Source organism: Electrophorus electricus, chromosome 19 (genome assembly GCF_041902795.1).
Source record: "Electrophorus electricus isolate QZ-2024a chromosome 19, ASM4190279v1, whole genome shotgun sequence".
In the NCBI taxonomy this organism is placed as follows: Eukaryota; Metazoa; Chordata; class Actinopteri; order Gymnotiformes; family Gymnotidae; genus Electrophorus; species Electrophorus electricus.
The window spans coordinates 5,940,543-5,965,306 of NC_137515.1; the positions used below are offsets into that span (position 1 = coordinate 5,940,543).

The window sequence follows — 24,764 nt, forward strand, 5'->3', positions numbered from 1 at the left end:
GGAGGATTGCAGACTGTTTGGCACTGGCTTAGTCAGTTTACTGCTTTTTATTGTTTTCCTTGGAAAAAAAAACACTTAAGCGGTGAAGCGTTTTGGGATGTACAGCATTTCAGTGCACACATGCTGCTCTGGTACGAGCGTTTGTAGCCATGCAGGCCTGAGTGAGACTTACTGTACGGCATATGCACAATGACTCTGGCACACGCTCCACGTTACTGTGAACGTATTACTGTAGCCCTGCTCCAGTCCGAGGAAAGTGCGGTTCTGTTAGACGTACACTTACGCCCAATAGCCAGAAGACTGGACTGCCATGCGGCTAGTCAACATGAAATATCTGGCCACCGAGAGAGACTGAGAGCTCCCTGTGTTAGCGTTTAGCGTTTTGCACTCTGGCAGTTCTAAAAATATCAAATCCATCACATCCCAGAACCACAGACACAATCCTGCGATTGGCGAAAAACCCAACACCGAAAACCTTCGCAGAGAGGAGAAAAGGAGATGTTTGGGTACCTGTAGTTGTGGAACCAGTTGATGACGGTGCTGGTTTTGAGGCCGAGCTGGCTGGCCAGCTCCTCGATGGTCTTGGGTGAGGGGTAGGGCTTCTGCTGATAGGCGCGCTTCAGGGCCTCTTTCTCCTCCGGGGCCAGCACCACCCGCGGCTTCTTCAGCTGGGCCTGTGGTTCCCGTGGCAACGGCTGGGGGCTGCCAGCCTCGCTGCACTCGCCGGCACACACGGCGCTCTCGAGCACGGCGCTCTCGCTCACCGAACTGTGTCGCCTTTTCACACACACTGGAGAGGAGACACACACGCGTGCACACTTAATGATCAGCAATGTTTTAACTAATGCACAGATTTGTGAAGGTACCCTGGGAAAACATGCAGTTAGTTATAGTAATATGATTTAATTGCAAGTGCAAGAGTGTTACTAATTTTAAGTGTGTGGTGATGATGCAATCCCAGGATGGGACCACACATCCAGAAATGGAATAAGAACGGCTTTACGGAAGCACGAAATAAAGAGATTAGACAACCAGCAGGGGGCAGTATGTGAACATAAGTCACATCTGACCAAGCATTCAAATTTTCTGTCCTGTTTTCAAAAAATACAAAGAAACTACTTTTCTAAAATGGTTTTTCAAGTAACGCCTTATGTATTTCTTTGTGCAAATAAATAACAGGATTCGGATAATTCCCGTTATCACGTTTGTGGATGGAAAGGCCGTGAGAGGTGAAAGGGCAGTTGGTGTTAAGAGGCGTGTGGCGTTGATAATGGACAGGCATGGTTCTGAGAGCTAAAACCCTTAGCTGAGGTCCAACTGGATAAAGAGAGAAAAACACAAAAACAAAATGCACGCAAGACAGAGTAAGGGGGCAGAAAGAAAGCAAGAAAGACGTGGAAGCAGCAACGTGTGCTTGGCATGCGGCACGGACGGACTGCTGAGCACGGCGCTATGATACGGTGTGTGCACGCTTACGCACACACATGCATGCACACGCACACACACACACACAAACACACACGCAAACGCATGCACACACACACATACGCACACACATGCATGCACGCACACACACACATGCAAACGCAAACGCATGCACACGTGCACACACACACATACACGCACACAAACAAACACACGCACACACATGCAAACACAAATGCATGCACACACACACACAAACACAAGCGCACACCCACACACACGCATGCACACATACACACACCCACACGCACGCATGCACACACGCACACACGCACGCATGCACACACACGCGCATGCACGCATGCACATACACACACCCACACGCGCACACGCACACACGCAAACGCATGCACACACACACATACGCACACACATGCATGCACGCACACACACACACACGCACATGCAAACGCAAACGCATGCACACGTGCACACACACACATACACGCACACAAACAAACACACGCACACACATGCAAACACAAATGCATGCACACACACACACAAACACAAGCGCACACCCACACGCACGCATGCACACACGCACACACACACACGCATGCACACACACACACGCACACACACACACACACACACACGCACACATGGTCCTCGTCCCTGGGGTGTGTGTACCTTTCTTCTCGAGTCGCTTCATTTCCGTCAGTTTGTCGACGCTGTGCGGGTCGCTCAGCCAGAGCTGCATGCGCACGAAGGGTTCGCGACCCTTCAGACTCAGTTTGTGCCATGGCTTGGGCCGGGCCAGCAGGTCCGACACAGAGCCCTGCGTCAGACCCAGGACACTCTCCCCGAACAGACGCTGGCCTACGCAACACACACACACACACACACACAGACACACAACACACACGCACCATGTAAACAGAACATATTCGCACACAAAATGTACACAGAATACACACAAACACACCACCGCATAAACACTCCAGCACATAGACTCAGGCATGAGCAGGTCCACTCAGGAGTGATCCAGTCCGCTCCTGGACATCTGCCAACCTGCGAAGTTGAGTTTCAACTCTTTAGCATGCCTGACCCTAAGATGCTACCGATGGACTAACTGGGTCCAACGTGTTAGATGAAGGTTACACTCTGCACTCTGCAGGACAGTGGATTACCAGGACCGGACACCCTGGTTTAATCCTACATCAGTATAAGGTATAAACACACAGAATTGGAAGAATCCCATGGTGCACAGCGAGGCCTCAGCTTGTGTGCCCATGTTCAGGAGTCAGACGGCCGGAGTACAGCGAATCAGCTGATGGGTTAGCTGTAGTGAGATGTGCCGTTCATCTCGGTTGTGGAGTTTAGTCTGCAAGCCCCGAAAATGAGATTTGTACTCTCAGCACCAAAGCAGCAGCTCAGACGTAAGTGCGATGTGATGGCGCATTGGTCCTCAGACAGATGGGCCTGCATACAGCGCGTCACAGCTGAGAGAACTTCAGGCGTATTTGTATAAGGGGAAAAAGCTCACTATCTGGGGTCCAGAGGAGCCCAGTCATCATCGGCGCCTCTCGGCAATTAGCCCCGCCCATCACCGCCGCCTCCCCACGGGTAGCCCCGCCCATCCTCAACGCCTCGCCACAAGTAACCCCGCCCACCACCAGCACTGCCTCTCCCACCTCCGCCACCTCTCCACCGTCAGGGTTCTCTGCCTGGGTGGCCCTGCCCTCAGAGCAGCTCTTCCTTTTACAGCACTTTACCCAGTCTGACTTCACCGAGCACCACACACACACACACACACACACACACACACACACACACACACACACACGCACACGCACACGCACACACGCGCACGCACACACACACACGCACACGCACACGCACGCACACACGCACACACACGCACACGCACACACGCACACACACGCACGCACGCACACACACGCGCGCGCACACACACACGCGCGCGCACACACACACGCGTGCGCACACACACACGCACGCATACATACACATAAATCATGTGTCTCCCAGGAGAGCTTTACAACACTGAGATATATAGGACTCCATAACGAACAGACACAGTATGGCACAGAACAAAGCATTTTTTTTAAAGTTGCAAAAAGAGTGCTGAGTTGTGTTCAGCTGAACTGTGTTGAACTGTACAATGTGTTGACCTGTATAGGTTGTAGACTGTGATGAGCTACATTGAGCGCTGAGCTGTACACGGTTGAGTTGGGTACTGTGTTCAGATGGAAATGTGTTGAGTTATAAGATGGGTTGAGCTGTACAGTGTGTTGAGCTGTACAGTGTGTTGAGCTGTATATTGTGTTGAGCTGTACAGTGTGTTGAGCTGTAAAATGTGTTGCGTTGTACAGTGTGTTGAGCTGTATATTGTGTTGAGCTGTACAGTGTCTTGAGCTGTATATTGTGTTGAGCTGTACAGTGTGTTGAGCTGTATATTGTGTTGAGTTGTACAGTGTGTTGAGCTGTAAAATGTGTTGTGTTGTACAGTGTGTTGAGCTGTATATTGTGTTGAACTGTACAGTGTGTTGAGCTGTATATTGTGTTGAGCTGTACAGTGTGTTGAGCTGTAAAATGTGTTGCGTTGTACAGTGTGTTGAGCTGTATATTGTGTTGAGCTGTACAGTGTTTAGCTGTAAAATGTATTGAGCTGTACAGTGTGTTGAGCTGTAAAATGTGTTGAGCTGTACAGTGTGTTGAGCTGTACAGTGTATTGAGTTGTACAGTGTGTTGGGCTGTACATTGTGTTGAACTGTACAGTGTGTTGAGCTGTATATTGTGTTGAGCTGTACAGTGTGTTGAGCTGTACAGTGTATTGAGTTGTACAGTGTGTTGAGCTGTAAAATGTGTTGAGCTGTACAGTGTGTTGAGCTGTAAAATGTATTGAGCTGTACAGTGTGTTGAGCTGTAAAATGTGTTGAGCTGTACAGTGTGTTGAGCTGTACAGTGTGTTGGGCTGTACATTGTGTTGAGCTGTACAGTGTATTGAGCTGTACAGTGTGTTGAGCTGTACAGTGTGTTGAGTTGTACAGTGTGTTGAGCTGTACAGTGTGTTGGGCTGTACAGTGTGTTGGGCTGTACATTGTGTTGGGCTGTACATTGTGTTGAGTGGTACTCTATAGTATGTTGAAGTGTATGTCCTTAAAGCTCCATAGCAGAGGAACTTGTCAGGGAACTTGTCCTTTAAAATCACCTTTATCAGTATTTATACTGAAGTGAGACAGAAATATTTTGTGATGTACCACAACCAATGTAAGTAAACTGACAATTTTTACATTGTGTTTTTAGGGAGAACATTTCGAAATAAAGGAAGCCTAGTTAGGTACTAGCACTTTCTAGAGACTTACAGGTAACTAAAAGGGTAGCTATTTAGAGAGGAAAACAACGTGAGTGACAAACAAATCTCAGTTCTCAGACTAAACAAATGCTATCCTGGACAAAGGCTGGAAAAAAAAATCCATGAACGAGTTTGCGTGATTATAAAAACAGTTTGAGGGGGAGGGGCTGCTCCTGCCCGGACACTCCCACTCCGGTGCTCATTAATTATAGACAGGGACACAGTGACAGTCGGGAGGAAGAGCTATTAAACGCTGAAGGAGAGGTCACTATCTCCTCCAAACGCCCCTGCCAGCACAATCAGAATTACATGCGTCCAAGCAGCGATGCCGGAGTCACCTCAGGGTCCAGTTAAGCTCCGCATTAAAAGGACTTGTGTCAGGGAGACAGCAGTAGCACGAAACACACACACACACACACACACACACACACACACACACACACACACACACACACACACACACACACACAGAAGGTTCGGTGTCGCAATCCCCATCGCCGAGCTGCCGGAGGGACCTCGCCGCTGGCCCCGGCTGCGCTGAGCATGCGCAGTCCTAAAGTGGCAGGACCCATTTTGATGCAGTTTACCATCAAAATGAGCGAGCGGAGGAACGACGTGGTCCCGGCGCACGAGCACGAGCCCATGCACGCGTCTCGCTGAACAGGAAGTGGCGGAGAGTGGAAGTTGCTCACCGAGGTTATTATCGGTGAGGACTTCTTTGACCTTCTTGGTGATGGCGTACGTGTCCAGCTCAGGAGACACAGCCACCATCTCCTGGACGCTGAGTCCGGCGTGTCCCGGGGCGGGGGGGGGGAGGGGCGTGTCAGGCTGGCATTGGGAGGGCTCACAGGGGTCGGGCGGGGCCTGGGTCTCCCCGTGCTTCTCCGGCTGGCTCTTAACGGACTCCCCAGCTGAGCTCACAGGGGACTCAGGGGCGGGGCTGCAACTAGCTGACGTCCTGGGCGTGAGCTCTGCAGAGACAGAAACGCACAGGGTCGGCACCTCAGGGTCAGCTAAAATTCTCATGGAAGCGACTCAGGGGACTGAACAGGATTAAAACAGGTTACACTGTAGCTGAGAAGAGGGATCCCTTAACCAACAGCAGACCCGACCAAAAATAGATCCCGCACCAAGGGCAGACTGACCAAAGTATGTCTGAACATGGAGAACGAAGGCAGACGTCCTCTGTGGACAGTGTCTGTAATTCTGAAGAATGACCTGTTCCTGATCTATTAAATGGCACAAGTGTTTTCTCTTGTATGAAGGCCACTTTGACTAGACACGGTTCCTTAGGGTTCCTGTGCGTGTGTGTGTGTGTGTGTGTGTGTGTGTGCGCATCAGAATCACACTGCTACGTAAACAAAGCTCCAGTCTTCAAGTGTTCTGGGGATGAGTGCATACACATTCTAAAAAGACACCACTCTGATCCTGACGTAGATCAGAGCAATTTTCTTCAACATCTTTCTCCCTCTAATACTGTCTCCCTTCATATTCCATCAGCTGCATCTCTCTGGCTGCCTCTCTCGCTCTGTGTTTGTTTGTGTGTGTGCGCGTGTGTACGCAGCAGGGAGAGAGCAGCAGACAGGCCGTCAGCTCTGATTAGCTGTGTTTGAGACTGCGGGGACAGAGCTGGGAGATCAGGCACTGTGAGCAGTCATCTCACATCTGCAGCCAGAACCACACACACACAGCCTTCTGACAGACTGACTACTGCTGACGGGCTGTGTGTGTGTGTGTGTGTGTGTGTTATTCAGGGTGAATGGGGGGAGGTGAGAAGAGATGACATTGTGTCCCTAAGACATGCTGAAAGTAAATAGGAATATTTTTTGTGTGTGTGTGTGTGTGTGTGTGTGTGTGTGTGCGTGCGCACACGCAAGGGTAGTTAAGGTATGACGCATCTGGACACACAGCTGGTTATTACTGGCCATGTGCATGCTCTCATGATAAGAGCACACACACACACACACACAAATGCGCACACACACAAACACAGACAATCACAACACACACACACACGCACAAACACAGACAATCACATAAACAGTGACACCATTTCAAATGAATGGAAAGTGAGTGGATGCTCCAGTGAATAAGACAGGGAGCTCTGAACTATTGTGCACCATCTGTTCTCATGCTGCTCTATTCTCACACATGTTCCTCTGGTCTCGTGCTGTTCTCACGGGTCTCTCTGTTCGCACACAGTTCTGTGCTCAAACTGTTCTCTCTGGTCTCAGACTCTTCTCTCTGTTTTCACGGTTCACTCTCTTTTCACACTGTTATCTCTGTTTTCACACTGTTCTGATGAATTCCAGGATCACAAGCTTCCTGATGTAACACACATTCAACAGTGTGTAGAGCTGTGGAGGTGTGTATGGAGGTGTGTACAGAGCTGTGTAGAGCCGTGAAGAGCTGTGGAGGTGTGTATGGAGGTGTGTACAGAGCTGTGTAGAGTCATGAAGAGCTGTGAAGAGCTGTGGAGGTGTGTATGGAGGTGTGTACAGAGCTGTGTAGAGTCGTGAAGAGCTGTGGAGGTGTGTATGGAGGTGTGTACAGAGCTGTGTAGAGCCGTGAAGAGCTGTGAAGAGCTGTGGAGGTGTGTATGGAGGTGTGTACAGAGCTGTGTAGAGTCGTGAAGAGCTGTGAAGAGCTGTGGAGGTGTGTATGGAGGTGTGTACAGAGCTGTGTAGAGCCGTGAAGAGCTGTGAAGAGCTGTGGAGGTGTGTATGGAGGTGTGTACAGAGCTGTGTAGAGCCGTGAAGAGCTGTGAAGAGCTGTGGAGGTGTGTATGGAGGTGTGTACAGAGCTGTGTAGAGTCGTGAAGAGCTGTGGAGGTGTGTATGGAGGTGTGTACAGAGCTGTGTATAGCTGTGAAGAGCTGTGAAGAGCTGTGAAGGTGTGTACAGAGCTGCATAAATCTGTGTAAAGCTCAGAGATGTGTAGATGTGTTGAGAGATATGAAACATGCATAGAGATGTTCAGAGATGTGTAGACGTTAGAGATGTGTAGACGTGTAGAGATGTATAAACGTGTAGAGATGTTCAGAGATGTGTAGACGTGTGTAGAGATGTATAAACCTGTGTAGAGATGTTCAGAGATGTGTAAACGTGAAGAGATGTTCAGAGATATGTAAACGTGAAGAGATGTTCAGAGATGTGTAAACGTGAAGAGATGTTCAGAGATGTTCAGAGATGTGTAAACGTGAAGAGATGTACAAACGTGCAGAGATGTTTAGAGATGTGTAAACATGAAGAGATGTTCAGAGATGTGTAGACATGTGTAGAGATGTATAAACCTGTGTAGAGATGTTCAGAGATGTGTGGAGATGTATAAACATGTGTAGAGATGTTCACAGATGTGTAGACATGTGTAGAGATGTATAAACGTGTGTAGAGATGTGTAGACATGTGTAGAGATGTATAAACGTGTGTAGAGATGTTCACAGTTGTGTAGACATGTGTAGAGATGTATAAACATGTGTAGAGATGTGTAGAGATGTTTAGAGATGTGTAAACATGTGTAGAGATGTTCAGATGTGTAGACATGTGTAGAGATGTATAAACGTGTGTAGAGATGTTTAGAGATGTGTAAACATGTGTAGAGATGTGTAAACATGTGTAGATATGTGTAGACATATTCAGATATGTCTCAGTGTAGATGTTTGGGAGGATTTAGCCAATTGTGAGCCAGTAATGCCCTAAGTGCTGGTGAAGGTAGGTTGACCTTCAATGGAACATACCTACAGAGACTAATGAGGGGTAATGCCCTTGACCTCACACACACATGTGCAAGCACACACACACGCACACACACACACACACACACACGCACGCACACATACACACACAGGCAGGCACACACACACACACAGGCACGCACACACACACCCTGGAGGATGGCTTCATTTAGCCTGGTTGAGTGCATTGTCCTAATGAGGTTTAGTGAGGACAGGAGATATGGAGGACACAACTCACTGAACAAGAACAAACACAGCCATAGAGAGGTGCTTCCCAATGCACACACACACACACACACACACACACACACACACACTCACACACACACACACACACACACACACACACACACACTCACACACTCACACTCACACTCACACACTCACACACACACTCACACACTCACACACACACTCACACACTCACACACACACTCACACACACACACACACACACACACACACACACACACACACACACACACACACACACACACACACTCTAACCCCAGCTCCATGACTGCTCCTAGGCACATAACCTCCCACATGGGTCACAGCCTGCTTATTCATTCAAACACATTCTGAACCCCACCACAGCAGTTACATGTGTGTGTGAACATGTGTGTGTATGTGTATTGTACTTCTCCGTCAAGCTCAAAAGTAGCACATTAAACACTTTCAACCTACAAAAAAAATCACGTCCTTTTAAAGTCTCTCTCTCTCTCTCAAAAGACAAAGGCAGCAGGACATTACATTTCCATTAAAGCTCTGGTTCCACTTTAAAACCCGTGCATTTTCCCCGCCTCTCTCTCTCTCTCTCTCCCTCTCTCTCTCTCTCTCTCTCTCTTGCTGTCACTGTTTCTCTCCTTCCGTCTCTGTACTCATCTCTTTAATCTATATATTGCTCTGCCTAATTTGCGGTAAAATGATGGAGAAAGTCTGGCTAATGTAGGACAGACGCGGTGCAATTCATCACGCGCAGCCCCGCCATCACGGCTGCCTCTTCCTGCTCATTTATCATGCGATCGGCGGATTATTTGCATATTAATCAGGCGTTGGAGTGCGAGGGGGTGCCGTGAGGCCGGCCGCAGACGAGGAGGGTGGGGTAATCGTGTATTGCAGCGCTGATGGGGTAATTGATTACAGCAGCCGCAGGAGCTCCCTGGAAAAGCCCCAAGGGTCCCTGCTGCCAGCTCCCTTCCCACTGACTAACCCCTCCCCCAGGGTGCTAATTCCACACCCCACCCCCAGTACCACCACCCCCTCACAATCAGAGAATCCTCCTTCCAAATCCAGGTCAGGTCTGAGGCAGGTTTGGAGCCACCGAGACAGTGAAACGCAGTAATTGATGGTTCCGTCCCAGCACGCACTCCACATATAGAACCCCGCCGATGAACCAACGGTTGTTTAAGTGTGAGCCAGTCGGCTGAGGCTCGCACATGCACACGTCCCCATTTGCCTCTCGCACGGAGTCAGAGCGAACGCAGGCCGACGCAAGCTGGGTCTGCTGGGTGACAGTAGTTTGAGGGAAGTTTCCGATACGCCGCTAACTCGGAGCAGACGGTAGAAGGCGGGACTGCAGCCCATCGCTGGGGTTCTCACTGCTCGGGAGTAAGGAGCATGCCTGAACACTGGGGTCCTCTGGGAGCTAACTGTGGTGTGTGTTTGTGTGTGAAGGTAGAGTAACTAGTCCTGTTGCGTTACTTTGTTTCCGGCCATGCAGATGTAGGGCGGGTTCGCCTGTGTGTGTGTGTGTGTGTGTGTGTGTGTGTGTGTGTACCTTGCAGACGTAGCTGTGTATGTGTGTGTGTGTGTGTGTGTGTGTGTACCTTGCAGACGTAGCTGTGTATGTGTGTGTGTGTGTGTGTGTGTGTGTGTGTGTGTGTGTGTGTACCTTGCAGACGTAGCTGTGTATGTGGCAGCTCGCCACTGAGCCACAGCTGCATGCGTATGAATGGCTCCCTGCCCTTTTGCGTCAGCTTACTCCAGTGCTTGGGCCGGGATAGCATGTCACTCACACTCCCCTGGGAAAGACCCAGGACCTGCAATGCAAATGCACGCACGCGCACACACACACACACACACACACACACACACACACACACACACACACTGAGCGCCGGTGGAGTGGCAGACAAACAGAGGCGTGCAGTGCCAGGCGGGACCGGGGCGCGTACCTTCTCTCCAAAGACTCTCTGGCAGATGCCGTTCTTGGCCAGCTTGTCTTTGACCTGCTGCGTGAGCTCCACCGTGTCCACCTCCTGGTACATGAAGTGCTCGTACTGTTCTGGGGTCAGCGGGGTGACAGCGGGCTTGGCCGCCTTGGCGAGGGCAGGCAGGGGCGAGGAGTTCGTCAGGGGGCTGCTCCGCGCCGTGTCCGGCCCGTTGGGCATTTGCGCGCTCAGCTCCGAGCTCGAGCAGAAGGGGGAGACGTCGCTCGGCCAGTCCCTCTGTGAGAGCAGCAGGGAGGCGGGGCCAGTCGGCGGGGCGCTGCCCAGCCGCGGAGGCTTCTCCTGGGGAGACAAGGGACACAGCACAGCGGTGATGTCCAAGCGGACACGACAAAGCAGGCCGGGATCGCTATTTTAATACCACGGCGCGTTCCACGGTGAGAAGCTCCACCTCTTTGCCGTTGTCCTGGCTGCGCAGGTCTTCACTGGCGGGCGGCCTGCCCGCTCCGCGCCGGGCGGGGCGGATGGTGTTCCACCACTGTTCTCTCCACCCGGCGCCTCCGCCCCTGCAGAGCCTGGCGCCTCCGTCCACGGCGGCGTCGTTCTCCTGCTTGACCGAGGAGCGGAGGTCCATCAGGGGGGAGGTGGGCGGCTTCTTCAAGGACAGAGCCAGCTGTGAGTAGGGCAGACCCGACAGGGGGGACGCCAGCAGCTTGGAGCCCAGGAGCGGAAGGTCAGACTGCGCCAGAGCGGCTTGCTGGGCCTCCATCTCGCGGTGGGCCTGCTCCCGGATGGAGCGCATGTTCTCGTCGGAGGAGTAGGAGGACGGGGGTGGTTTGGTGCTCTCTGGCGCACACGCACACGCACACAAAAGGAAGCTTTAGCACCTACATTTAACCCACATTTATCTCCTGATTTAGGAATGTGTAAGTCAGTAGGAAAGGCAATTGCAGGTGTAGAAAAATTTTATATGTCTACAACTCTCTCTCTCCTTACATATACAGGAATTTTATATATATATATATATATATATATATATATAAAATTCCTGCATATGTAAATACATTCACATTGCTATTTTGCAGATGGTATCATCTTATCATCTTAGTATCATCTTAGGGTAATACACTGCGAGTGTATTGATCGCAATAAAAATACACTCACACCCAGAGAGCAAATTGCATTCTTAAAATAAAGACGTCTTAAATTAAGGCAGCTTTGACATTAAATGAACAGGTGACGTGGGCAAGAGCACAAAAGCAGGTGTGAAGTCTGTCACAAGGCATGGCCTCGGTCTCACGGGCCATGAGCCCTGGCTGTCTGCACATGCAACAGGAAGCCAGCCCCGGAGGACGTGACATCACCGTGTCAGAGGAGGTGCGGCTGACCTTTCTGCACCTGCAGCTCCCTCTTGGCCTGCTCTAGGACGGATTTCACGGCCTCCTCCGAGCCGCTCTCAGGGGTGCGAATCCTGGTGGTGATGTTACCTGAGCGGGTGGCAGAGAGAGAGAGAGAGAGAGAGAGAGAGAGAGAGAGAGAGAGAGAGGTAAGTGGGGCACTGAGTGTGTAAATTGTACTGGGGAGACGAAAGAGCCCAATCCGCTTTTACACTTCCTGAGAAACCCCACCCACTGTGAACATGGTGGAGATGACGTCTATTCTGTAGCTGGCAACTTGTCCTGCTGCACAGACCCGGACACCTGGCTCCTGACCGACAGGCGCCGAGGCCCCTCCCCTTCAGTGGGTACCATCACACAGACCAGACTCCGCAGCGCTCGGCCAGCAATAGACTCCGTGGAAGGGAGCAGATGTTTACGTTACGACGCCGATGGCCACCTGTTGTTCCTGATTCTGCTCCACAGACTGAGGGGCCCCCGAGGAGCCGCGGAAAGGAAGCAAAGGAATTTGGATCGCATCCACGAGAAACGAAAGCTCTCGTTTGAGCGCGGAGACGCACGAGAGAGTGTGCTATGCATGTGTGCGAGTATTTGTGTGTGTGTGTGTGTGTCTTCGGTCAGGACCATGAGCAGTGGGGGCCAGGTCAGACTTACTGGTGTGTAAACAGTGCAGCTGGGAGTGTGTGAGGCAGAAGTAGCACTCTGTTCTGCTAACAAACACACGCACAATCACACAGGGTGGCTAACCACCCATAGTGCTGCCCTGGGTGAAAGTGATCCACCAGTTATAGTGGGGCTGGCACTGTGGATCAGCCTCAAGGACACACACACTCACACCCACACCCGCACACACACACACACACACACACACACACACACACACACACACAATGCTCACTGTGCCCACATGCTGGTTAACATCATGATCCAGGACTAGCTCAACATTCAAGGACTTCCGTGTCTGAAAGTAACATGGAACAATCTCACCGCTGTTCATTCCTTTGTAGTACCAGCATGCATCGCAAAAAAAAAGGTTTCCAAAAACAATAAGACCGCAAGACATTTTTATACTGCTGTGTGCAGTATAAAATACTGCTCGTCAAAAGCTCGAATAAGGACCCTCGAGTGTCTCGATGTCTCACTCCTGTGCCTGCTTCTGCCTGTGTTCCAGCAGACACCAGGCCAGAGAGCGAGTGAGGGAGACCCAGGGAGCAGAGGCTGAGCCACAGTGTACCGTGGGGAAGGCGGAACACACACCTGGCCAAGAGGAGCCTGCTCTCCGCTTCTGAGCGTCCTGAAACACCCTGCTCAGGTTCTGGCCTGGGTTCTCTGTTGGAAAACAAGCAGCGCATGGTAAGAATCAAGTAAGAAGCAGAGTCTGATCACTGTTTCTGACCAGAGTCTGATCACGTGTTCCACAGTCACTGTTTCTGACCAGAGTCTGATCACGTGTTCCACAGTCACTGTTTCTGACCAGAGTCTGATCACGTGTTCCACAGTCACTGTATCTGACCAGTCTGAGCACGCGTTCCACAGGCACTGTATCTGACCAGAGTCTGAGCACGTGTTCCACAGTCACTCTATCTGACCAGAGTTTGATCATGTGTTCCACAGTCACTGTTTCTGACCAGTCTGATCATGTGTTCCACAGTCACTGTATCTGACCAGAGTCTGAGCACGTGTTCTACAGTCACTGTATCTGACCAGAGTCTGATCACGTGTTCCACAGTCACTGTTTCTGACCAGAGTCTGATCACGTGTTCCACAGTCACTGTTTCTGACCAGTCTGATCACATGTTCCACAGTCACTGTATCTGACCAGAGTCTGAGCACGTGTTCCACAGTCACTGTTTCTGACCAGAGTCTGAGCACGTGTTCCACAGTCACTGTATCTGACCAGAGTCTGAGCACGTGTTCCACAGTCACTGTTTCTGACCAGAGTCTGAGCACGTATTCTACAGTCACTGTATCTGACCAGAGTATGAGCACGTGTTCCACAGTCACTGTATCTGACCAGAGTATGAGCACGTGTTCCACAGTCACTGTATCTGACCAGAGTCTGATCACGTGTTCCACACTCACTGTATCTGACCAGAGTCTGAGCACGTGTTCTACAGTCACTGTATCTGACCAGAGTCTGAGCACGTGTTCTACATTCACTGTATCTGACCAGAGTCTGAGCACGTATTCTACAGTCACTGTATCTGACCAGAGTCTGAGCACGTGTTCTACAGTCACTGTTTCTGACCAGAGTCTGAGCACGTGTTCTACAGTCACTGTATCTGATCAGAGTCTGAGCACGTGTTCTACAGTCACTGTTTCTGACCAGAGTCTGATCTCCTGTTCCACAGTCACTGTATCTGACCAGAGTCTGATCACGTGTTCCACAGTCACTGTTTCTGACCAGAGTCTGAGCACGTGTTCCACAGTCACTGTTTCTGACCAGAGTCTGAGCACGTGTTCTACAGTCACTGTTTCTGACCAGAGTCTGAGCACGTGTTCCACAGTCACTGTTTCTGACCAGAGTCTGAGCACGTATTCTACAGTCACTGTATCTGACCAGAGTATGAGCACGTGTTCCACAGTCACTGTATCTGACCAGAGTATGAGCACGTGTTCCACAGTCACTGTATCTGACCAGAGTCTGATCACGTGTTCCACACTCGCTGTATCTGACCAGAGTCTGAGCACGTGTTCTACAGTCACTGTATCTGACCAGAGTCTGAGCACGTATTCTACAGTCACTGTTTCTGACCAGAGTCTGAGCACGTGTTCTACAGTCACTGTTTCTGACCAGAGTCTGATCTCCTGTTCCACAGTCACTGTATCTGACCAGAGTCTGATCACGTGTTCCACAGTCACTGTTTCTGACCAGAGTCTGAGCACGTGTCCAACAGTCACTGTTTCTGACCAGTCTGATCATGTGTTCCACAGTCACTGTATCTGACCAGAGTCTGAGCACGTGTTCTACAGTCACTGTATCTGACCAGAGTCTGATCACGTGTTCCACAGTCACTGTTTCTGACCAGAGTCTGATCACGTGTTCCACAGTCACTGTTTCTGACCAGTCTGATCACATGTTCCACAGTCACTGTATCTGACCAGAGTCTGAGCACGTGTTCCACAGTCACTGTTTCTGACCAGAGTCTGAGCACGTGTTCCACAGTCACTGTATCTGACCAGAGTCTGAGCACGTGTTCTACACTCACTGTATCTGACCAGAGTCTGAGCACGTATTCTACAGTCACTGTATCTGACCAGAGTCTGAGCACGTGTTCTACAGTCACTGTTTCTGACCAGAGTCTGAGCACGTGTTCTACAGTCACTGTATCTGATCAGAGTCTGAGCACGTGTTCTACAGTCACTGTTTCTGACCAGAGTCTGATCTCCTGTTCCACAGTCACTGTATCTGACCAGAGTCTGATCACGTGTTCCACAGTCACTGTTTCTGACCAGAGTCTGAGCACGTGTTCCACAGTCACTGTTTCTGACCAGAGTCTGAGCACGTGTTCTACAGTCACTGTTTCTGACCAGAGTCTGAGCACGTGTTCCACAGTCACTGTTTCTGACCAGAGTCTGAGCACGTATTCTACAGTCACTGTATCTGACCAGAGTATGAGCACGTGTTCCACAGTCACTGTATCTGACCAGAGTATGAGCACGTGTTCCACAGTCACTGTATCTGACCAGAGTCTGATCACGTGTTCCACACTCACTGTATCTGACCAGAGTCTGAGCACGTGTTCTACAGTCACTGTATCTGACCAGAGTCTGAGCACGTATTCTACAGTCACTGTATCTGACCAGAGTCTGAGCACGTGTTCTACAGTCACTGTTTCTGACCAGAGTCTGAGCACGTGTTCTACAGTCACTGTATCTGATCAGAGTCTGAGCACGTGTTCTACAGTCACTGTTTCTGACCAGAGTCTGATCTCCTGTTCCACAGTCACTGTATCTGACCAGAGTCTGATCACGTGTTCCACAGTCACTGTTTCTGACCAGAGTCTGAGCACGTGTCCAACAGTCACTGTATGTGATCAGAGTCTGAGCACGTGTTCTACAGTCACTGTTTCTGACCAGAGTCTGATCTCCTGTTCCACAGTCACTGTATCTGACCAGAGTCTGATCACGTGTTCCACAGTCACTGTTTCTGACCAGAGTCTGAGCACGTGTTCTACAGTCACTGTTTCTGACCAGAGTCTGATCTCCTGTTCCACAGTCACTGTATCTGACCAGAGTCTGATCACGTGTTCCACAGTCACTGTTTCTGACCAGTCTGATCACGTGTTCCACAGTCACTGTTTCTGACCAGAGTCTGAGCTCGTATTCTACAGTCACTGTATCTGATCAGAGTCTGATCACGTGTTCCACAGTCACTGTATCTGCCCAGAGTATGAGCACGTGTTCTACAGTCACTGTATCTGACCAGTCCGATCATGTGTTCCACAGTCACTGTTTCTGACCAGTCTGATCACGTGTTCCATAGTCACTATTTTTGACCAGAGTCTGAGCACGTATTCCACAGTCACTGTTTCCCACCAGACTTCATTAACCAAAAACTGCCTGCTTGCTCTGTATGCAACTTCAAAAAACACTCGGGGGCTGTTTAAGACTAAAAGTAATTAAAAAGGACTCAGCGGTGGCTGGTTCATGGAAAACTCTGAAGAAGGAACACGCCTCTGCAATCCTCAGACCTAAAGCATCTGTCGGCCTCACGGTTGCCTGCGGGGAACATGTCAGCGCTGCTTTGTCCTGCTGGACTCAGATTGCAGGAGACAGGCTTGGCCAGACCTTCCTGGGAAGGCCACTGGTAGACAGCGCTAGGGTGGGCAGCCAGACCAGACACACGCACACACACACACACACACGCACACACACACGCACACACACACGCACACACACACGCACACACACACACACACACACACACACACACACACACACACCAGCAGAGATGTTCCACCTCTATCTCCCCCTCCACCCATGCTCACACACACCACCTGTTGACCTCCTCAGCCTGTCTGAGCAAACCCACAATCCCAAGCGGGACCCCAGCTGGAGCAACAGGTCACGGTACAGACAGTAGGGAGGGAAAGATTACCTCGCCACGACAGGACAACACACACACGCACCTTGTGTTACACAAAAGCCTTCCAGAGTGCTTGCTACTTTTTTCAGTATATCAGTGGACCACTTACTGAAGCTGCTTATAAGTAACAATGATCAGAGCTTCACAGCACACACACACACACACACACACACACACACACACTACAAATACACACACACACACACACACACACACACACACACACACACACACACACTACAGCGCTGTGTGTCCGCTCACAGTATTTCCTCTGGGAAATACCCGACATCGACGGCCGAGCCGAGACCAAATCGCACCGCACTTGCCATTCGCGTCGGTGCGCGAGAGCACCTGGGCCACGCGTTGCCTGTCGGAGGGGCGGGGCCACTCACCTCTCTGACGCCCCTGGATGCTCCTTAGTGCCAGGATGTTCTGCTCGTCGGCGAGGAACTGCTTCATCTTGTGGAATGGCTCCTTCCCACGGATAGTGAGCTTGCTCCAGGGTTTGGGCCGGGCCAGGATCTCGCTGACCGAGCCCTGCGACAGGCCCAGGACGTAGTGGCCGAACACGCGCTGCCCGATGTTGTGCTTGATGAGCTGCTCCTTCACCTGCCGAGCGATCTCCGCCGTGTCTACGTCCTCACAATCCGAGGCGCCGCCCGCCCCCTCTGATCGGCTAGGAGAGGGTGCGGTGCCGCCGGCGTCCGGGCTGGGGGCGGAGGCGGGCGGCAGGGGGCTGGGAGTGTAGGCCAGGGGGCAGAAGAGCCCCGCGCCGGGTGAGCTCTCCTGCAGGGCTTTGGTGTAGAAGCTCTGCATCAGCTGCCTCTGCAGGAGGGAGGTCAGCGCCATCTTCCCCGCCAGTGGAGCGAAGCCCGTGGCCACGCTGGCCATGGCGGGCGAGAAGAAGTCGGGCCCGACGCCCGTGGGCGAGAACGGGTGGGCGCCGCTGGCGCTGGCCGCCGACTCAGAGGTGGCCGTGCCCGTCCGCATGAGGAGTTGGGGTGAGGGTGGTGGTGGAGAAGGCTGGCGTAGGGTGGGGTTGACGGGTGTAGCGGGCAGAGGCTGAGGGCTGCACGCCGGAGACACTCGAGCTTTATGTCCTGCTGATCCTACACCACACAACACACAGCGATGTGTGACAGGATGAATATCAAAGAACCAAACAGGTAAAATATACTACTCATAATGTGTATGTATTGGAATAAATCACGTTCTCTGAGATCTTTCCAAGCACCAAATATATCTTTTAAATAGCTTAATGACTTGAAATGGCTTACATGGGGGGTAGCAGGAGAGGCTGATTGCATGTTTTCTGCTCTACTGTGTGTTAATACTACATGCCTGTCAACGGCATTTTGGCGGGGAGACTCAAAAAATAAAGCTTCATTAAATTTTCGGATCATTAAGCTCCATGTGATCTCCATCAGCAGTGTGGGAACTGTGGGAGGGGCCGTGTGAGAGGGGCGTGGCCTCGGGGAGTGGCTACATGCTGAAGAGGACTGGAGGGCTAATTCTGCAGGCACTTGCAGAACTGCTGGTCAGTTCAGCTTTGCACTCAGGAGACAGCGTCCCCGCATGGCTACTACGTGAATTACACCGACGGTTCACTGTCTGGGTGGCGCTGTGGGACTGAGGCTGTCTGACCCAAGACAACTGCAGAAGTGACTGCATGGCCTCCAGCTCGGCGTTACACGTGGTAAACATGAACCAAGAACAGATTCACAATCACATTTAAAACCAGATGAAATGATTTGCATAATTTCCATGAGGAAGTCCAGAGGTGTGTTGTCCTGACATTTCCAGTTCTGTGCACACACACACACACACTCATACTCACATAATCACCCAATGCCAAACACACACCCACAAACACACACACACCACATGGTTAAAAGGGCAACCAGTGGAGGAAAGAAGGACTCATTATCATGCAGCCTTGGCTTGGAGCAGGTGGAGGCTTGGTGGTGCTGCTAGCCAGCTCCAGCCCCCCCACGGCAGCATGGAGGGTGGAGCTGGGTCTCGCTGCTTCGCTCTGGGCTAGTGAAGTGACCTCAAACCTGCCTCAGCCTCCAGACCTCCACGTCACTAGCTGTTTGAGCAGCCTCCCCGTTTGTTTACACTCTTCCAGCGTAATAAAACAACCCAGCCAACGGAAAGGGACTAAATCAGGTCAGAAAGTCCTCTGAAAGTTATTTAGCCTTTGGCAAACCGTTTACATTAAAATACGTAAATATTTTTACAAGACTCTTATCTGGGAGGTAAACCATTATCCCAAAGTGAATATGATAAGCGGACATTTCTCGCCGAGGAATCTGAGGCGCGTTCTGGAAGTAGGGGCAGGGCTTCGGGAGGTGTTTATCTGACTCAGAGGCTGGAGGGAGGACCCTGCCCGCATTCACACAGACAGCTATGTCCATTAGGGTACACCGACCAAAAACACAGCAAGCGTAATCAAAGTGGTCTGACAACCGTGGGCTTGCGTTCCGATAAAGGCCTCATGTTCAAGGTCTCACTCTCACACCACCGGGTTACAACTCTCCACTCTGCTATGACGACAAAGGCAGGATATTATTAAACGAAAAAGTGCAGCCTTAATGGTGGAAGCCTCGGGCAGTATCCAAGCCCTTACCGTTGAGGTCGTCGTTGACTGGCCGGATGACGACTCCATCATCCTGCTGGCTGAGTTCCGTCCCCGGGGAGAGCAGCTCCAGAGGCCTGGCCGAGTCCTGGGGACAGAGCACAGAACACTGTAATGAACCGATAACACGCTGCGCTAATCTGGAGCTGTCACACGTCCATAATCTTGCGATCACAGTGAGGCAGGATGCTGTGATGCACTAGGTACAGGCGCCAAATGCAGCACAACTTAATGAGCATGATAGTTACAGGGATTCAGCATCACTAAATTCTGTTCTGTTGGTAAAATCCAACGATAAAGTTTCAGACAGGACAGGTGTGACGCTCTAGCAGGGTTTCAGACAGGACAGGTGTGACGCTCTAGCAGGGTTTCAGACAAGACAGGTGTGACGCTCTAGCAGGGTTTCAGACAAGACAGGTGTGACGCTCTAGCAGGGTTTCAGACAAGACAGGTGTGACGCTCTAGCAGGGTTTCAGACAAGACAGGTGTGACGCTCTAGCAGGGTTTCAAAACTTACCTGTGCTGCAGGAGGCTCTGAAGAACTCAACTCCATGGATCTGAGAACGCTAAAGAGAAGGAAACACGATCTAAGACTCCACATGGAAATAAAAAGCAGCTCGTAACACCAAATCGTAAAGCCACCGTGCCAGACCAGCGCCCACTGGCCTGGTCTCACCTCATACCAACTAATACAAATGAGATAAAAAGTGTCAAACCTCTTTTTACCCTTATTACAGACAAGGATCTGAAACTTCCACGAACACCTCAGCTCATGTTACCAACATTCTGCTGAGAGTGTCAATGGAGCATTGTTCCCAAATCAGATCTCCAACACACTGCCTATGTCTGAGGACTAAAGGAGTCTATTTTCAGAAAGGACTCTGAGGTAATAACTCCATTACAGAGGAATGCGTCCCAAGTGCTCAGCAGAGTGTCGACACAAACTCAGCATAACAGCTATTTGGCCCAACCCTCAGAGCCAGCGGTCCTCATTACACACTCCCTGCATCGGTGGTCAGCTTTACAAACGCTACCTGGGTTTTCACACCTGAAACTGACTCATGGAATGGGCTAGCATCTCCTACCAGAGCCCAGCTGACTGCATGAATCCCTAATGGCGTTAGCATCCATGTCCCAGTGCCGCCACGAGACATCGTGAGGCGCTCTGTCTTGGGCACAAATCTGAGTCCAAACCTGAAAACCAACCTAAAAACAAATTTAAAAAGGACCTAAAAACGAAGCAGCAAAGCTAAAAACAGCTGCCACTGAAAGACCATCCAGGCCTGCAGACACAAGGCTCTCTGTCATTCAACAGGACAAGAACCCAAAAAAAGATCAGAATTCATTAAAGCAAACTACGAACCACAGACTCATGATTGGAAGGCGGCTCTCTGGCATATGAATGAGTGTTTAAGGAGAAGTCATTTCAAATGGTTTATACAAAGTCCAGTCCAGCACACGAGTGGGAGCAGGCACAAGACCAGAGCGAGCAGCTGACTGGAGCAGCAGAGGCTTAGTGAGAGACCAGAGAGAGCAGCAGACTCAAGGACCTCAACACCATCACCACCACAGTGGCAGACTCACGGAGGTACAGGACTATATGAGGACTGTAGTTAAAGGGCTGATGGGTACTATAGTTAAAGGGCTGATGAGGGCTACAGTTAAAGGGCTGATGAAGACTATGGTTAAATGGCTGATGAGTATTATAGTTAAAGGGCCAATGAGCAGTGTAGTTAAAGGGCTGATGAGCACGTTGGTTAAAGGGCAGATGAGGACTATATTTAAAGGGCTTAAGAAGACTATATTTAAAGGGTTGATGAGTATTATAGTTAAAGGGCCAATGAGCAGTGTAGTTAAAGGGCTAGTGAGCACTTTAGTTAAAGTGCTGATGAGTACTATAGTTAAAGGGCTGATGAGGACTATAGTTAAAGAGCTAATGAAGACTATATTTAAAGAGCTGATGACGACTATAATTATAGGGCTGATGAGTACTATAGTTAAAGGGCTGATGAAGACTGTAGTCAAAGCGCTGATTTAGCTGAAGCAAGGTGCAGGTGGACTGTGAACCTGTTCCTCACCTTAGCTCTCTCTTCACCTCATCATAGTCTGACTGGGCCTGAAGCTTCTCCTCCAGTTGCTGCAAAACAAAACAGAAAAAAAAAACTCTGTAGAGTTCTGAATGTGAGAGCACATCACTATGCATTATTGTAAGGGACCATGCAAAAAAGCTTCGTGCTATTGGGTGATACTGACCCTGAAAGGCAGTCAGTGGTTTGTACAGCGCACCACCGACGAATGTACAGAACAAGCCTGTTTGTACACAGCCCAGTACATCTCTAACACATTCAATTGCATCTCCACCTTCTAGAGCTCAGAGAAACACATCCGGCACACAAAAACCCCAAACCCTACCATGATACTCACCCAACCAAACCCTGCTGCAATACTCACCCAACCAAACCCTACTGTGATATTCACCCAACCAACCCCTGCCACGATACTCATCCGAGCAAAGAAACATCACATCCATTCATGTATGACACAGCCCTTCATGTAAGACTATCACAGATTTTCATTGTCGTGTGTGTGTGTGTGTGTGTGTGTGTGTGTGTGTGTGTGTGTGTGTGTGTGTGTGTGTGTGTGTATGCATGTATTTTTATGTGCATACCAATAGCAGGGCACACCCTGCCTCCTGTAATTCCAGTGTCACTACTATAACAGAGAAAACTGTATTTATTACTTATTACTTACCTGGAGATCAACTCGGATCCATAGGATCCATAGGACTGATGAGAATATATTTTAAGGAGTGTCGAGTTCTTCCAACAAAAAACCATATATTAGCCATTCCCACTTTTTTGTGTAATTAGTTTCCTTTTAATTTTGTACAATCTTTTACATTAAAATGCAAAAATATGCTTTGTTTAGACTTTGAATAATGATGATACCTAGAATAACTCTTTATATAATTGTTTTCATTTAGTACACTATATAGGCTTCTTCAGTACTGAAATCAACTCATGGCAGTGGACATAAATGGTTTTCCCAGCAAAATATTGCCTAATAAACAGAAGAAATACTAGTGATGGCATTATTTTAAATAATGTCACATCAGATTTAAGCAATTTTTTAAAAAATGTAAAAATCACATATATGGTTTTTCATTGCAAGGGATCAATTAATTAACAGTAATTAGTGTATTAATGTAATTAATTGAATAGTCTTTGAAAAGTGTAAAAGAAAGTACCTTTGTAAGACTACTGCTACACCCCTGGCTCCACATTGTCATATGCCAGTAGGTACATATTGCCCGTGTGTGTGTGTGTGTGTTTTGTAAGTAAATGTGTGATTGTGTGTGTCCATGTATGTATATGTATGTGTGCATGTGTATGTGTATGAGTTTATGTGTGTGTGTATATCTGCTTGTGTATGTGTGTATGCACATGTATGTGTTACATCATTCAGAAAACTTAGGCAGAGGGTGAATGTGGTGCTGGGGTCAGGGACCTTCAGGTGGGCCTCTTTCGAGCTGAGCTGCTGCTGTAACTGGCTGATCTGATTGGCTGTCAGGTCGCTGAGCTGCGCCAGGTTGTCCTGGAGTCTCTGGACGTCATCAGACAGACGCTCCACCTCTTGCTCCTTTGCCCTGAGCTCAGCCCCAAGACTACTACAGGACAACACCTCCACGGCCTGTTCCTAACACACACACACACACACACACACACACAAACACGCACACAAACACGCACACAAACACAAAAACACACATTTCCAAGTTTGCTCTTCCATAAGAGAGTCACTTATCACATTTCCTAAATGCGGTTGAACTGAAGTCCGTGGGAGTGTGTTCGTTTCTGCTCATTCTTCAGCGTGGAGCACCTGAACACACAGAAGACTCCCCTCAGGACTGCCCCGCAACCATAAGTCTCTCTGCTGCTAGGAGGTAAGTGCGTGACTCATGAGACAAACACGAGTCTCTCTGTAGCCAACATTCCATTTACAGAGTATCACACTGGTACTTCCCTTTTTGAGCCTGTATCTCTGTCTGTCTCTCTCTGCCTGTCTGTCTTTCTCAGTAGTTGCAGTAGGAGAGTCTTACCATGTCGGGTGCTGTGTGGACCTGACTGGCCGGTTGCAAAGAGCTGCTGGCATTAACAAGCTGCTCCCTTAGACTTTCTGTCTCTCTCTCTGCTGCCTCGGCTCTCTGTAGGACATATTTGAGAGACCGACAGTTTAACAGTGCCATTCGTCATATGGTGGACAGTCATGATGATCGGATTCTACTGCAGTAAACACCTTGAACTGAGCTGTTTTTAAAACAAAATGAAATATGGAAAATAACCTGGAATTTTCTGGAATATTCAGCGCTGCACCGTTCGAATCCTAGCTCACTAAGTAAGCTGATCTAAAGGTTGGAAATTGAGGTGAAGTTTTCATTCCTGTCTAAGAAATCTAGACCTCTAAATGCGAGTATATATTACCTTCTGTTGGGCAATAAACTTTAGTGGTGTCAGTCTGATGGGCGCCGGTCTAAATGTGCACCACTCCATGTGCGGCACCAGACTAAATGTGAGTCTAAACATGCAATCTCACTGCGCGCCAGGTTAAATATGCACCAATCTAAATATGAGTTTAAACATGCACCAGTCTACATGTGCACTACTTTATATATGCACCAGTCTAATTGTGTGGTTGATATGTGCACCAGTCAAAATGTGCCCCAATTTATATGTGGACCAGTCTAATTATGAGATGATATGCATACAAGGCACAATTGTGGCAGAAATGTAATTCTAATTGTGTTGTCTAAGGATTGATAGGTAGGGTACAAGGCACTTCAAACACTATTTAAAAAACACTACCTACACCATAAATATACACCAACGACATTATAAAGGTGCTTAATGCATTCACTTTTATCTGCACCTG

At 49.7% G+C, this 24,764-nt stretch overlaps 1 protein-coding gene across 10 annotated transcripts in view; it reads right to left on the reverse strand.

The window, feature by feature from the left end:
* The window catches only part of cux1a (cut-like homeobox 1a), a 116,068-nt gene that overhangs the window by 5,745 nt on the left and 85,559 nt on the right, over positions 1 to 24,764 (reverse strand). For 6 of the 10 annotated variants that reach the window (XM_081701798.1, XM_035535803.2, XM_035535807.2 and 3 more), the window contains 14 exons: positions 23,935 to 24,039; positions 23,343 to 23,531; positions 21,914 to 21,972; positions 20,353 to 20,401; positions 19,827 to 19,923; positions 17,590 to 18,306; positions 13,366 to 13,437; positions 12,100 to 12,198; positions 11,163 to 11,557; positions 10,718 to 11,053; positions 10,435 to 10,582; positions 5,500 to 5,778; positions 2,119 to 2,307; positions 511 to 790 (listed from right to left, as the gene is read on the reverse strand). In XM_081701798.1, the coding sequence (XP_081557924.1) occupies positions 511 to 790; positions 2,119 to 2,307; positions 5,500 to 5,778; positions 10,435 to 10,582; positions 10,718 to 11,053; positions 11,163 to 11,557; positions 12,100 to 12,198; positions 13,366 to 13,437; positions 17,590 to 18,306; positions 19,827 to 19,923; positions 20,353 to 20,401; positions 21,914 to 21,972; positions 23,343 to 23,531; positions 23,935 to 24,039 (3,014 nt within the window). The remainder of the gene's footprint in view (positions 1 to 510; positions 791 to 2,118; positions 2,308 to 5,499; positions 5,779 to 10,434; positions 10,583 to 10,717; positions 11,054 to 11,162; positions 11,558 to 12,099; positions 12,199 to 13,365; positions 13,438 to 17,589; positions 18,307 to 19,826; positions 19,924 to 20,352; positions 20,402 to 21,913; positions 21,973 to 23,342; positions 23,532 to 23,934; positions 24,040 to 24,764) is intronic. The other 4 variants (XM_035535804.2, XM_081701797.1, XM_081701796.1 and 1 more) reach the window with 4 other exon arrangements.